General features: G+C 39.8%; 1 protein-coding gene across 5 annotated transcripts in view; it reads right to left on the reverse strand.

Moving 5' to 3' along the window:
* Nucleotides 1-7,098: 7,098 nt before the first annotated feature.
* Nucleotides 7,099-13,058, reverse strand: part of MTDH (metadherin) — a 54,552-nt gene continuing 48,592 nt past the window's right edge. For all 5 annotated transcript variants that reach the window (XM_055546600.1, XM_055546601.1, XM_055546602.1 and 2 more), the window contains 3 exons: nucleotides 11,505-11,645; nucleotides 9,492-9,648; nucleotides 7,099-8,824 (listed from right to left, as the gene is read on the reverse strand). In XM_055546600.1, coding sequence (XP_055402575.1) covers nucleotides 8,754-8,824; nucleotides 9,492-9,648; nucleotides 11,505-11,645 — 369 coding nt within the window. In that variant the 3' untranslated portion in view covers nucleotides 7,099-8,753. The remainder of the gene's footprint in view (nucleotides 8,825-9,491; nucleotides 9,649-11,504; nucleotides 11,646-13,058) is intronic.

Below are 13,058 nucleotides of genomic sequence, written 5' to 3' on the forward strand. Positions count from 1 at the left end.
GAGTGTGTTCCCCCTGACAATAGGAAGCACAAGGGAGTTCCTTTGTGGTGAGGAACAGTTCTGTATTTGGATTGTGGTGGTGATTACATGAATCCACATGCAATAAAATTGCATAAACTGCACCAGTATACATACTGAAGGAAAAGCTGGTGAAATATGAACAAAATCTGTTGATTGCACCAACAGGATCTATTTCCTGGTTTGCGTATTGTACTGTTCTTGGTGAATTTAACGTTCTTGCCTTGTTTTGGAAAAAATTCGGAGATGAAGCAGGGAGGTTAAGAAGGTAAAGTGAGAGTTTATTAAAGCAAGAATAGTCTATCAGAGGGAGCGCAGGCAGAGAGGTGAGGAACTGGTGCCCTGGGTTTCTTTGGAAAACCAGTGATGAGGAGCATACAAATGAAGAAGTGGAATACTCACTGGGGAACGAGGGGTTTGCGGGCTATATTCCCTGATTTTCATCCTGGCTCCATCTTCCCAAGGGGAATGATGTGGAAAGCTCAGCCTCTCTGTACACTGGTGCCCAGTCAAATTTTAGAGGCAGAGTTTTGGGGAAGTAGGAAAGGATAGCTCTATTACATTGCCAGGCAAAGTCAGACACCGTAGACTCCTGCCTCAAAAAATGATGTGTTCCAACCCAGGGAAGTTTGGTGACAGGTTTTATCACAATGGTTCAAGGGTGCAGGATTGTTGGCCTTCTAATATTATTTTGAGCTGGTGGTGGGGGTGGGTTGCTGTGCTAAACACCATACATGGAGAAAGGAGCCTGGTGGGCTACAGTCCTTGAGGTTCAAGAGTCAGACACAACTTAGTGAGTAAATAGCAACAGAAGCAGCATACAGAACTTCCCAAAGACCGAACCCATGCCCCCGGTACTAGAAGGGCAGAGTCCTACCTAACCACTGGCTTACCAGGGAAGTCCCTGTCTCCTAATCTTGATGAACTTGTGTGTGTTAGTCGCTCAGTCATGGCTGACTCTTTGCAATCCCAGGGACTGTAGCCTGCCAGGATCCTCTGTCCATGGGACTCGCCAGGCCAGAATACCAGAGTGGGTTGCCATTCCCTTCTCCAGGGGATCTTCCCAACCCAGGGATTGAACACAGGTCTCCCACATTGCAGGCAGATTCTTGACCATCTAAACCACCAGGGAAGCCTTGCTGAGCTTCTCCGGGACCTTTAGTCTGGCTTCTGATGGTTTCTTGGCTGTCCCTCCCGTGATCAGCAATTGTTGGAATCTGCCCTTTGGAATTCAGGGAAGGTCATGGGGGCTGGAGTCTTGCCTACCAGAAATGGGGGGGAAAAAGCGCCTCCATGCCTGAGAGCCCCACAGGGCTGCGCTCGGTCTCAGGAGGACGGAATTTTGCCCTTATTTAGCTTAGATCAGAAGTATCATGGAATGAGTGCAAGATGGATACTTCTTATCTGCAAGGCTAATTTTATTGTAATGAGAGCATAATGAGCAAGGGGTTACCTTGGGCTGCAGGAGATTCTGCCTTTCCCCACCTTTCTTTGTGTGCTTCTGAGAATCTTATCACCCAAAATGTGTGATTTCCTGTCAGTCTGGAGGTTCCTGCTTTTCTTTGTTTGCCCAAGTCCTCCTGCTGTTTACAGAGATTCTTGATTTCCTGCCACCTGGTCTCTGTTTGCATTTCTGTGCTCCATAGTTTTTTTTTTTTTTCCTAGTTTCATATTTTTGTAAGAGATTGCAACTGGGGGGAATTGGGTGAGGGGACACTGGACCGCTCTCGACTATTTTTGCAACTTCCTGTGAGTCTTTAATTATTTCAAAATAAAGCATTTTGAAAGTTTAAAAAAATTGTATGCAGTTGAATATGTGTATCTTCTCTTTTCATAGCTTTTAGGTTTCCAGTTCTTGGTTAAGAACATCTTTGCATATAAAGTGATACACGTTAATTCTCCTAATGAAACTGGAAAAAAACTTCCTTTATAAGAAAAAGAAAAAAGAGTATCTCCTCCACTCCTGAGTTGTACATGTAGTTTCCTATACTGTCGTTTAAGATTAAAAAAAATTTTTTTTCGGTCTTAAATCCAACTGGGGTTTATATTCATATATAAGGCACGATGCGATCCAGCTTTCTTTTCTTTGTTGTGCCGTGGCACCTATTAAAGAAATCAACCTTTTACCACTGAAACTAAACACCACCTAAACTGTAAACAAAATTACCACGAATGTATTTCCGGATTCCCCATCCTGTTCTTCCGACCTATCCTCTTACTGACAACTTATTAAATTGCACTGGTGTAGTGCTCAATAAATGTTGAACGTTCGTATGTTTGGAGTTCCTCACATTGCCGAAGTTCATTCTGCAGTACCCCTTGCTGCTTGGCACACACCGATGGGAGCGTGCCTCTGCCCAAGGCTATGAGAGGAGGGAGGGAGAGAAGGCCTGGGCAGAGCCAGCTGTGGACACCCGTGGCGTGGCCTCCAGCGGTGCAGACGCAGCCCCTGTGGAGTCAGGAGTCAGTCCTGAGCATCCGCAGAGGAGCTGGTGGGTGGCCTTTTTGCTGAGCAGCCCTTGAAAGAGGCCAGGTGCTATTCCTGGTGGCAAGGAAATCTACATCTCTCGTGCTTCCAGATTCTTTTTCAGCATGAACTAGCCAGAGGAGACTGGGTTTTACAGCTGAGAACCCTGATAGATGCAAGGCATTTTAAAGTTTATTCTCATAACTGGTATTCATGAGCAGGTTCCCCTGGCCCTCTCCTGTAGCCACCCACTACTTTTTCTCACTTCATTTTTTTCACATTATTTGTTTTCATAGTCTTTGCAGTTGCAGTCTAACTGGAATTGAATTTAACATATATTTGGGAAATACTGATATTTTTGCTTTCCAAATAAAGGACAGTTTTTCATCTGTTAGATTGTTATTCTGACCTTCAAAAAGACTAGTTTTCATTTGGCCTTGTATCTTTTTTGAAACATTTAGTTCTAGATATGGTAGCTATGGAAACTCCCTGGCAGTCCAGTGGTTAGGACTTGGTACTTTCACTGCCAGGGCCTGAGCATGTCCAGAGAACTAATGTCCTGCAAGCGCAGGGTGAAGCCAAAAAAATAAATAAAAGGGCAGTCTAGTGGTTAAGACTCCTGGCTTCAAATGGTTCGACCCCTGGTCAGGAAGCTAAGTTCCCATGTGCCTTATGGCCAAAAACAAAACATAAAACAGAAGCAACATCTCTAACAAATTCAATAAAAACTTAAAAAAAAAAAGTGGACAAAAGATTGTCCACATTTAAATATTTGGTAACTTTAGTGGTGATGTAGTTTTTTTGTTTTCCATTTCCTTTTGTAGGTACTTACTCTAGTATATTCTGTTTTTGTGTTATCAGCCACTTTAGTGTATCCTCTTTCTGGTGCTCATAAGCTTTTTATTACAACCTCTTGGGTTTTCTAGGTATGCAATCAGGAAAAAATGATTTCTTTCTTCTTTGATGTTTACCAATTTAAAATTTTTCTTAACTGCTAACACGTAAGACAATGTTGACTAGCCAAGTAACCCTGCCTTGGTTTGACTTTAATGAATCTGACGTAAGTATCTCTCCAACTTTAATCTAATTTTGGAATAGTTGTTGGATTGAATACTTCAGCTTAGTGTCATGATCATGAACTTTTTCTGCTTTGTGATTAAATGGTTAGACTTCCTGCTATTGGATCTGTTTAATTCCTTTGAAAATTTTCTGGATTTTGACTGCTAGTAACACAGATGCCTCCGTTTCTGGCATTGGATGCCCCTTTCCTAGTTTCAGTGCTAAGGCAGGTTTTCTGCCATTGTTCATTATCGTGGTCACTTCAGTTTTGATGAGAAGTGGGAATAGCTCCAATTACTCCCAGCAATATGTTTTAAAATCATGGAAGACGGTTTAAAAAAGAAATTATTCATAATTCTAGTGTCTTAAGGAGCTCAGAGCTCTGGCTGATCTGCCACAAAGCCCTGTGGTGTCTGTCAGAAAGTCTGTAGCCCCGGCACACTTCACAAGATGCCCTTGCCCTAAGCAGGACGCACACGGCTCTTCTGAGCCTGGGGGAGCAGCATCCAGCAAAGAGCCTCGCTATCCTTCCTTGTGGAAAGGCTGCCACGTGAAGTGTGCATCGCACAACTCCGAGGGCACTCTTCGCGCACGGTGATTCACTGCGTGTTCATCCCAACAATTTCCCACCAGATGTCGGTGGGATGACTTTAGGAAGCCGCACCAGTGAGGCCGTCAAAACAGCCTTCCGAGACCTGGTGACGGGTGTTACCTGGGACCCCTAGTCAGTTCTGGCACCGATAAGGACCTGTGCCAACCCTGGCTATCTGAGAGCAGCTATTTTCGTCCACACCTCCGCAGCCCCCTCCAACACCCCCCACCCCCGCCGCTTGATCCTGTTACCAAACCCCCAACACCCCCTACTGGTAACGTTCTATTTCTTAAGCAGAATGGTGGTTTCAGAGGTGTTCATTTTATTATGCTTTATAATTTATGTACATGTTACATATATTCATTTTGAAGGCTTTGATACAATAAATAAAAAAGGAAAGCACACATACAAATAAGAATGCCATTATCATGGGGATGACCTTGAATCTGCTTAAATTTTTCTTCAGATTAGCCTGTTCATGAACCTCAGTATTGTTAATTATTATTAGGTAGGTAGCAAACATTTTACAAGCACCTCATATACCTGTCTTGATGCTAGGATTAGAAATTTTTTATTTTGAATAGTAATAATGCCTTTTAATTTTTAAAAGATTATACACCAGGGTATCTTCCTGGCAAATTGTTATAATCTATACTTGCAGTGAATGTGTGATAGCAGGCTATTAAGTTTCTTTAAGCCTCTAGGTCTCTACAATTTAAAGCATCGAGTGGCAGAAATTTCTTTCAGAATCTATTACATATGTTAGCATCCAAGAGATTTTAAATTTCTGCTCAATGGGAAAAGCTAACCTGCCCTTGAAAGTGATGCTTGGCTGCCCAATATACGATATACGCCAACCCTGTGCCAGAAGACGGCGAGCTGTTCCTGATAGCGCGCTCTCTGCTGCTTCCTCAGTCACGAAACCTGAATGTTAATTTGGCCCGTGACAGCCCAGGATAGAGACTTAGTATTTCCCATGCCCCTTTGAAGCTAGTAGGATCAAGTGACTGCGTGGATAAGCCTGTGTGGTGTAAATAACTTGCTAAGAGCTCTTCAAGGAAGGGGGCAGAAATGCTGAGAGGGGGTTTCTAACTGGTGCGGCTGTCTGCAGGCGTGACACGGATGCTGCACGCTGAGAACGCGGAAGAGCAACACAGGAGGATGGACCCTGGGCGCCTGGTCCCGCCAAAGGTCAGAGCAGCTCTGGACTGCTTTCTCAGACGGACATGAAAGAGAAATAAACTTCTAAAATAATGATGCCAATTTGAGTCTAATTTCCTTAAAAGGGTTGACACGAGTGATACACTGCCCCTGGTGAGTTACATCTACTGCTAAGACGATGGAAGCTGTTTCCCACAGACAACGCTGTGTCACAAACAGGGAGAGCTCAAGAGATGCTTCACTCTGAACACTTCTGCCTTTTCCAGTGGTTAAAACCGCCAAGGGCACCTATGGTTTCAGAGCATCAAGAACATTTGAAACATATAGAACCTCGAGTTTAGAAACATTAACAACATCAAGCCTCTTAGACTAGCTTAGGATGCACAGTCCCCTCCCATAAGAGAACTGTAATGAGCAATTTAAACAAAACAAAAATGGCTTGTTTTATTTACAATACTCAATGCATTTTACAAATAACATATTTGCATTCCCTAAGTCTGTTGGAAGGTAATTCCAGTTTGTGCAATGAGTTTATAGGAAAGTCTTAAGACATCTATTAGACATCTCAAGCCTAAATTCTAAAATTTGAAAGACATTTCACACTATATTAAGAGGACTGTTTTTAAGAAAAACTAAACTCTGTAGTTAAATATTGCCCTTCAGTATCTTTAACCCAAGTACAAACTGGATTAGTCTCTGAAATAATACCAATAGATTCAGATGACTTATTTCCACTTCCCATCCAATAAAATGCATGCACAAAGGAAACATGGTCAATTACATTAATGACATTTTATTTCAATACTTGTCTTTTGGACTCTCTCAACTGTTGTTTTGCTCAATGTAGGGTACAGAGAGGTAGGATTCCAGTCTGGGGAAGTCCTAACCCATTACTCCCTGCTCCAGGACAGGAAGGATTTTCACTAAGTATGGGGAGACAGGTCAGGATGAAGGTGAGTTTTATTTAAACAGTTTCTCTAGGAGGCTTTATTAATCAGAACAAGGATCCCCTTCAGGCCTGATGAAAGTTTTAAAGGGGTCACTTATGTCCCTACTAGTGGCTGGGGGAACGTCTAATCCAAGCCTCCAAAGGACAACAGTTCTCCTCTCTTCCCCTCCTCCCTGGATTTTAATGTCTTTTGAGTTGATGCTGGAAAACAATTCCTCTGGTTCAGATGCCAGAAACTGCTTTCATGTCATAAACATTTATGGAACAAGTGGAGAGCGATGAACAATGAATGATATTTTAACTGTGCAACAGTCTGCACCTCATGCATGTGTAAGAGAATAAACTGATAGTAATTTTAACACTCATAGCTGCCATCTCTTGAAATATAAAAGCCATGCCCTAGTTCTTGAGCCAGAGAGAAGGGATGGGTATTTATTTCCATCTCGGATCCACCCCAATTTAGAAGGGCACTTCTCTGTCTCTGTACCCATCTCCCCTCAAAAGAAGGTATTTATAACACCCGGCGTTGGTGGTTCAATGATACTAAGATGGAGAAATAAAAAGTCTGACATTCAACACAGCCAACACAATTCTAAGATAAAGAAATGGTGAGGTAGAGTTGAGAGAGTTCAATTAAATTTTTTGAGCATAGATCTTTTGGCACATTCTAAAATTACACAGACTTCCTATTGAATTCTCCTTTGCTGATGCCTTTACAAAGTGCTGCAAAGCAGGAATCCTTGGATCTCTTTAGGAAGCAGCTATATAAAGCTAATACAGTCACTTCAAGAAATTCACTCCTGGCACTTCAGCTTATTTATCCCGATACTGAAGCAAATAAAAACAATGCTATCCATTTGTTGAATTTATTTAAACAAATCAATTTAGAAATATCATAGAATTAAACAAAACTTCTGACATGTAAACATACTGCCGTGTTCCTGAAACAGATGTTAACACCTGATAAAAGTTAATAATCGCTTGTTAGGAAAGCTGTCCATTAATAAGGCCAGTCTTCAGCAAAACTGAAACCATTCTGTTTCTTTAGCTTTCCGGTGTGACAATGCAATACTATCAAACCACAATCAAATAGAAGAGACAGAACTGGATGGATAGATCAGTACCATTGGTTACAGCTGTTAAACAGTTTCATTCTGGCGCCACAGAAAAACAATTAAGCCAATCACATCAAATAAGTCATGGCTTTTTTTCTTTATCACAATTCACTAAGTGATGTTAATTATGGTCCTTGTCAAACACGTTTGGTAAAGGCTATTTACAGTGTACATGGCTGAGCATGCACTATTTATAGTTACAAAGATACCTGCCAGTTTATTACAATAGAATTACACAGTGCCTGAAAACGGTGAAACGTCTCACACATCATTTAAATCAATACAGTTTCAAGCAGGAAACGTTCCTTATTTGATCACGATTGCAATAATTACATGAAAATTCTTATAAAAACACGAATCCCCTTCAAGAAATTGATGCATATTCTACGCACTACAGGTTAAGGCAGTAAAAAAATGTATTCCTGATAACTGGAGGTCTTGACAATGTCAATTAAAGCTGTCTGACTCTAGTTTTTCATTCTCCATCATGTACTCAAAGTTCTGTCTGTATAACTAGTTTGTGAAAGATTTCACTTGTAAAGTCAAAAAAGTATTAGTAACAAAGAAGAATTGATGCTGGGAAAAAGTAATTGCTAGGGAAAGGAAAAAAATATAAGTTGGATTTTGCCTGAAAGTTCTCAAATCATACACAAGAGCATTATTTGTGAGTTGGAACCTTAAAAGTATAAAACAAATACATAGAGTTTACCTTTCTTAACTTAAAATATACTGTACTTTGAACAATTCAAGTAAAGTAAGACTATCAAAAAATAACTTCATAAGCCATACAAGTGTCAACTGCGTTTTGAATGTTTTAAGAACATTTTAAAAATTGTAAACTAAACCATGACAGTTTAGTTAAATAATAAATGACTTTTTATTTGCACTTGTGATTTCTTTAATACAAATTGCTACCAACAAATATGTAAAGATATGGCAGATTATGCATTTGATCAAAGCACTTTGATTTAAGCATAAAACAGATTCAAATGGTTTAAGTTCCGTGCATAAGATCCAAGAAGCCGCCTCCTAGTTTGTAGGCAGCCTTCTCTCTAATCAGAATCCTTTATTCCTTAGCTGCAGATGAGATAGGGCACATCTGTTGTAAACAGGGCACTGCTGTAAAACCAGGATGATAACCTTAAGATCGCTCTTGTTAGAGTGGCCTTCCCAAGTGTCTTCCAGCGCTGCAGCATGTTCTGCTGACCTCTTAATTTCATAAATTAACTTTCCTTTGATTCCATTTTTACGGTGGTCGTGTTCACAGTTTTGTTTTAAAAACTGGTTTAAATTTATATAAAACTCTGTACATGTTCACAAATTATTGCATAAACAGCATAATCTTCAAGACAGTGTTTGCAAACACATGTCCAATTCAGGAAGAAAAAAAATTCACGTTTCCCGTCTGGCTTTCTTCTTCTTTTTTATTTGTTTGGGAGATTCCCAACTAGTTTCAGACTTGGCTAAAAGGAAAAAAAAAAAAGGGGAGAGTGAAAGAGACGTCAGGAGGATGGTAAACACTGTTCTGTTTCAAAAATATAAAAGCAATGTCAATAAAAACATGCTTTGAAATCCACTGATAATGCCTCAAATTTTATGTTCACATTTTCAAGTTCTAGTTACAGGTTTTTAGGTTATTCTCCGGCTGCCCTCCTCTCTTTTCCTCAATTTCAATGTATTATGTGGTTTAACCACATGGATGATAGTTCATCATTTTGACCTAAAAAACCACCACTTACAAGACTCAATCTAAGTAGCAAAAGTGAAAGTGGGTAAAGTGGACACTAAAGGTGGCTGAAGGGGAAAAAGGGCGGGGAGGGGGCACGGTTTCAAGAACTTGTGCACAGAAAAAGGGAGGGACCCAGAGAGTAGGGGCAGATACCAAGGGCTCCCTACTTTGGCCTGAGTGACTTTAGCTCCCTGGCCCCCACAACTGAGCTCTGCAAGGTTCCCAGGAATCTAGGCTTTGCAAAGGAGGAAAGGGCTGCTCCAGTAATCCTTTCATGGGGTCACAAGAGTAGACAGGACTGAGTGACTGAACTGAACTCAGTAATCCTTTAGACTTCCAAGACAGTGACACCTATAAAGAGTACAGAGAACACCAAAAGAACCAAAATGAGGACTACTTACTCTGTGAAGGAGGCACGCTATTTTGCTTAGTATTTGACTTGGATTTATCTGTTTCTTGTAGCATCGGTGGCACTTGGGAAGAGCTTTTGTCAGAATCATTTTTTGATAAAATAACAGATGGCTCGGTAGAAATAGCAGGTGGAAGAGTCTTGATAGGCTATTTTGAAATAAAATTATCTTAGGTTTTCATTAAAAAAATCAAATGTCATAGTAATAACAAGAGGCTGCTCAGCTGAAATACAAAGATAGTGAATGAATCATTTACAGCAGAAGCACTACAACTCATGCCTGCCCTCTAGTGACAAACAACCAATTAAATCTTTAACTACAATATCCACAAATACAGGTTGAGATAAAAATGATTAAATGTGTAAAATTATAAGATGTCTACTGAATCTCAAAGAGGAGTGAATAATTTAGTTTTCATTAACTTTTACATTTGTCTTTTTCATTACAAATAACAGGATTTTTTCATGTGTTGGTATTCAATGGTTCTGTCCATTTTCCCACAAACTCTCACCTCCTCAAAAGCTTTTCTTGTAAAGTCAAAAACAGCAACTTTCTGAACTACCAGCAGTGACATCTCCTTTTCTCCTTCTCATGAGGTAGGGATATCTCAAGTAGCAGCAGCAGCAACAGCTTCAGTTTTCTCCCCAAGGAAAAAGATGGCCTCAGATAAAGCAGACTATAGCTACTAGTCCTAATCTATTAAAGCAACTGGTAAAACTCAGGTTCAAATCTTCAGAGTTAGTGAGAGTCTGGTAGTGAAATTATAAATGCTCAGGGCCAAACTTGAGTTTCGCCTCTCCTCTCCAACCTGGGAGCAGAGCGGTCAACTAACTGATTTGCCAGAATGAGGCCGAACTATTAATGAATGTTTAGGGCAGATAAAGGACAGAAACTGTGGTATGTGCAGTGAGGCTGGAACAGATGAGTCAGAGATCATCTCACCCTTAAGCCCTATCTGTGAGGATGATTTTGAATACAAGGGTAAGTCCTACTTCTCTTGCCCCTTGTTCTTCTAGGCTCCATGAATTCAAAAAAGCAAAACAAGAAAGGAAACAAAGAGGAAGATGTGCGTGCCTAGGTAACTACCAGGACTCCTTTCTATTTCAGGTATCTGAAGCTGCAATTATGTCGCTTGGTTCAGTTTTATTAATGTTCCCTGTATTTATTCCAAAGTTTTAGTACTCATTTTAAATCTCTTCCTACCCTCCATCCTCTCACTTCTCTATATTAAATCACAAAAGGACTCAAATACCCTTTACAAGGTGACTTCTGAAAATGACTTATCAAAATGTCACATGACCCTCTGTGGTCTTAATATTAAAGCTGTTTCATTACATATGTAAGTGCCACCATAAAGGCAGGGATATTTTTTTCTGCTTTGTTCTTTGCTGTATCTCCAGAACTTTAAATAGTGTGGGAGATTCTCAATACACATTTTGAATGAGAACCATGAACAATTTCATAGTTATTAATATTTCATGTATTTCTAAATGATACAACTTGCCAAATTAGAAATCAGACTTTAAAGCGCTATGGGCTTTGTGTCACTGGTCTAGGCCTTTTATAAAATGGTCCCTTCTGACATATCGAAATTTTCCACAGATGGCACACATTTTAAGATACTGTCACTACATTTAAAAAAATGCTACATTCTAGAGACTGGACCACAGTCATAATACATTATGTGCAAGCTTTTGGGAAAGTGCAACTACTCACATTTTCTGTAAGCCATGTATCTGTCCCTTGGATGCCTATGTATTTAATAAGAAAAAGAAACCGTCTCGTGGCTTTCTCTAGTTTTGCTTCTGACAGTTGTAGGACTTGGGCCAACTTATTCAACTTCTCTAACCTCATTCATAACATGGGTTGTACCTTTTCTTTTCGGGTTGCTGTGAGGGCAATTTGGTGTATTAAAAATGTTTAGCACAGTGTTTCAATAAAATATTAGTATTAATACAATTCTCTAGTCATCAAAATTTTATTTCTTGGATATCAAAAAGTTACCTGGCTATTTTTGATTAGTGCATCAGCTGGATCACTAGTGCTTATGGTCTTCAAAGAAAAAGCTTTTTCCTGTTTTGGACGGACTTTAGAGGTATTCACTGGAAGCTCTTCTCTAATCTCTTTTTCTAATTCTTCTGTGTCCTACAGAGAAAAGCAGTGCATTTATAAATCATTTCATGAATTAAAATATACTTGGTTTATAGTACCAATGTCCAGAAGATATTTCTCAAGAAGATAATTTGAGAGCATAAATTAAGAGAGCTTAAGAGAGCATAAAAAAGTCATTATTATTCAAAGATTTAAAAAATCTCTGGTATGTTCATCATTCCTGTTTTCTTCAGGGATTTAAATCTTCTGTAAACTAAAAAGCAACACACTCACAACCTCAAATGGGAATCATTTAATTTACTAAACAAAAAACTAGTACTTTTTCCTTTTAGAAAAATTACATGGTGAATTAGTTGATATTTTAAGACTTTAGAAATAGCATTTCACTTAATGACTTCTTCAAGGCATGAAGAAGTCATTAAGTGAAATGCTACTGGAAAATCCCATGGACGGAGGAGCCTGGTGGGCTGCAGACCATGGGGTCACTAAGAGCTGGATACGACTGAGTGACTTCACTTTCATGCATTGGAGAAGGAAATGGCAACCCACTCCAGTGTTCTTGCCTGGAGAGTCTCAGGGATGGGGGAGCCTGGTGGGCTGCCATCTATGGGGTGGCACAGAGTTGGACATGACAAGTGACTTAGCAGCAGCGGTAGCATAAGGCATGAAATATATATATATATAAGTGCATTTTCTAGATAAATTAAGCTTTGACAGTAGAAAGGACATGGATAGGCATGTCATAAAATATCAAGGACAAATTTTTGATTTCCTCAAACTGTAGTTTTCTCAACTTTAAAATTTGTGTAGATAAATTCTAAGGTTCTTTTCAAGTTTAAACATTTTCATTCTTAGGCCTTTATAGATTTTTAAAAATACATTACATGCTTAGGTATGTGAAAGAAGTTATGAATAAGAATATATTAAATATGACATCATTGTAAATGGTAAGAAAGAAAAAAAAATCCAAAATGTAATCACTTATGCATAGGCTAGAACTTCACAGATCTCATTTAATTCTCAAAAGCAACCTATGCAGTTAAGTAACTTGTGCAAAATACAACAAACAAAAAACCAGTAAATGGCAGAACAGAGATATGAAGACAGATTGATTTACTCTCTTATTCACTGTATATAAGTGAATTAAATACACTTAAATATATTTAAGTGATTATATACTTATTCACTGTATTTAAAAACACAGGACTTCCCTGGTGGTACAGTGGATAAGAATCCATCTGCCAATAAAGGGGACACGGGTTCAAATCCCTGGTCCGGGAGGTTTCCACATGCCAGGGAGCAACTAAGCCCATGTGCGCACAACTACTGAGCCTGTGCGCCCAGTGTGTGTGCTCTACAAGAAGCCACCACAGTGAGAAGCTGGCACCACGACGAAGAGCAGCCCCCAGCGCCCCAGTCAGTCTGTGCGAAGCAACCAAGACCCAG

This window comes from Bubalus kerabau, chromosome 14 (assembly GCF_029407905.1).
Source record: "Bubalus kerabau isolate K-KA32 ecotype Philippines breed swamp buffalo chromosome 14, PCC_UOA_SB_1v2, whole genome shotgun sequence".
Lineage (NCBI taxonomy): Eukaryota > Metazoa > Chordata > Mammalia > Artiodactyla > Bovidae > Bubalus > Bubalus kerabau.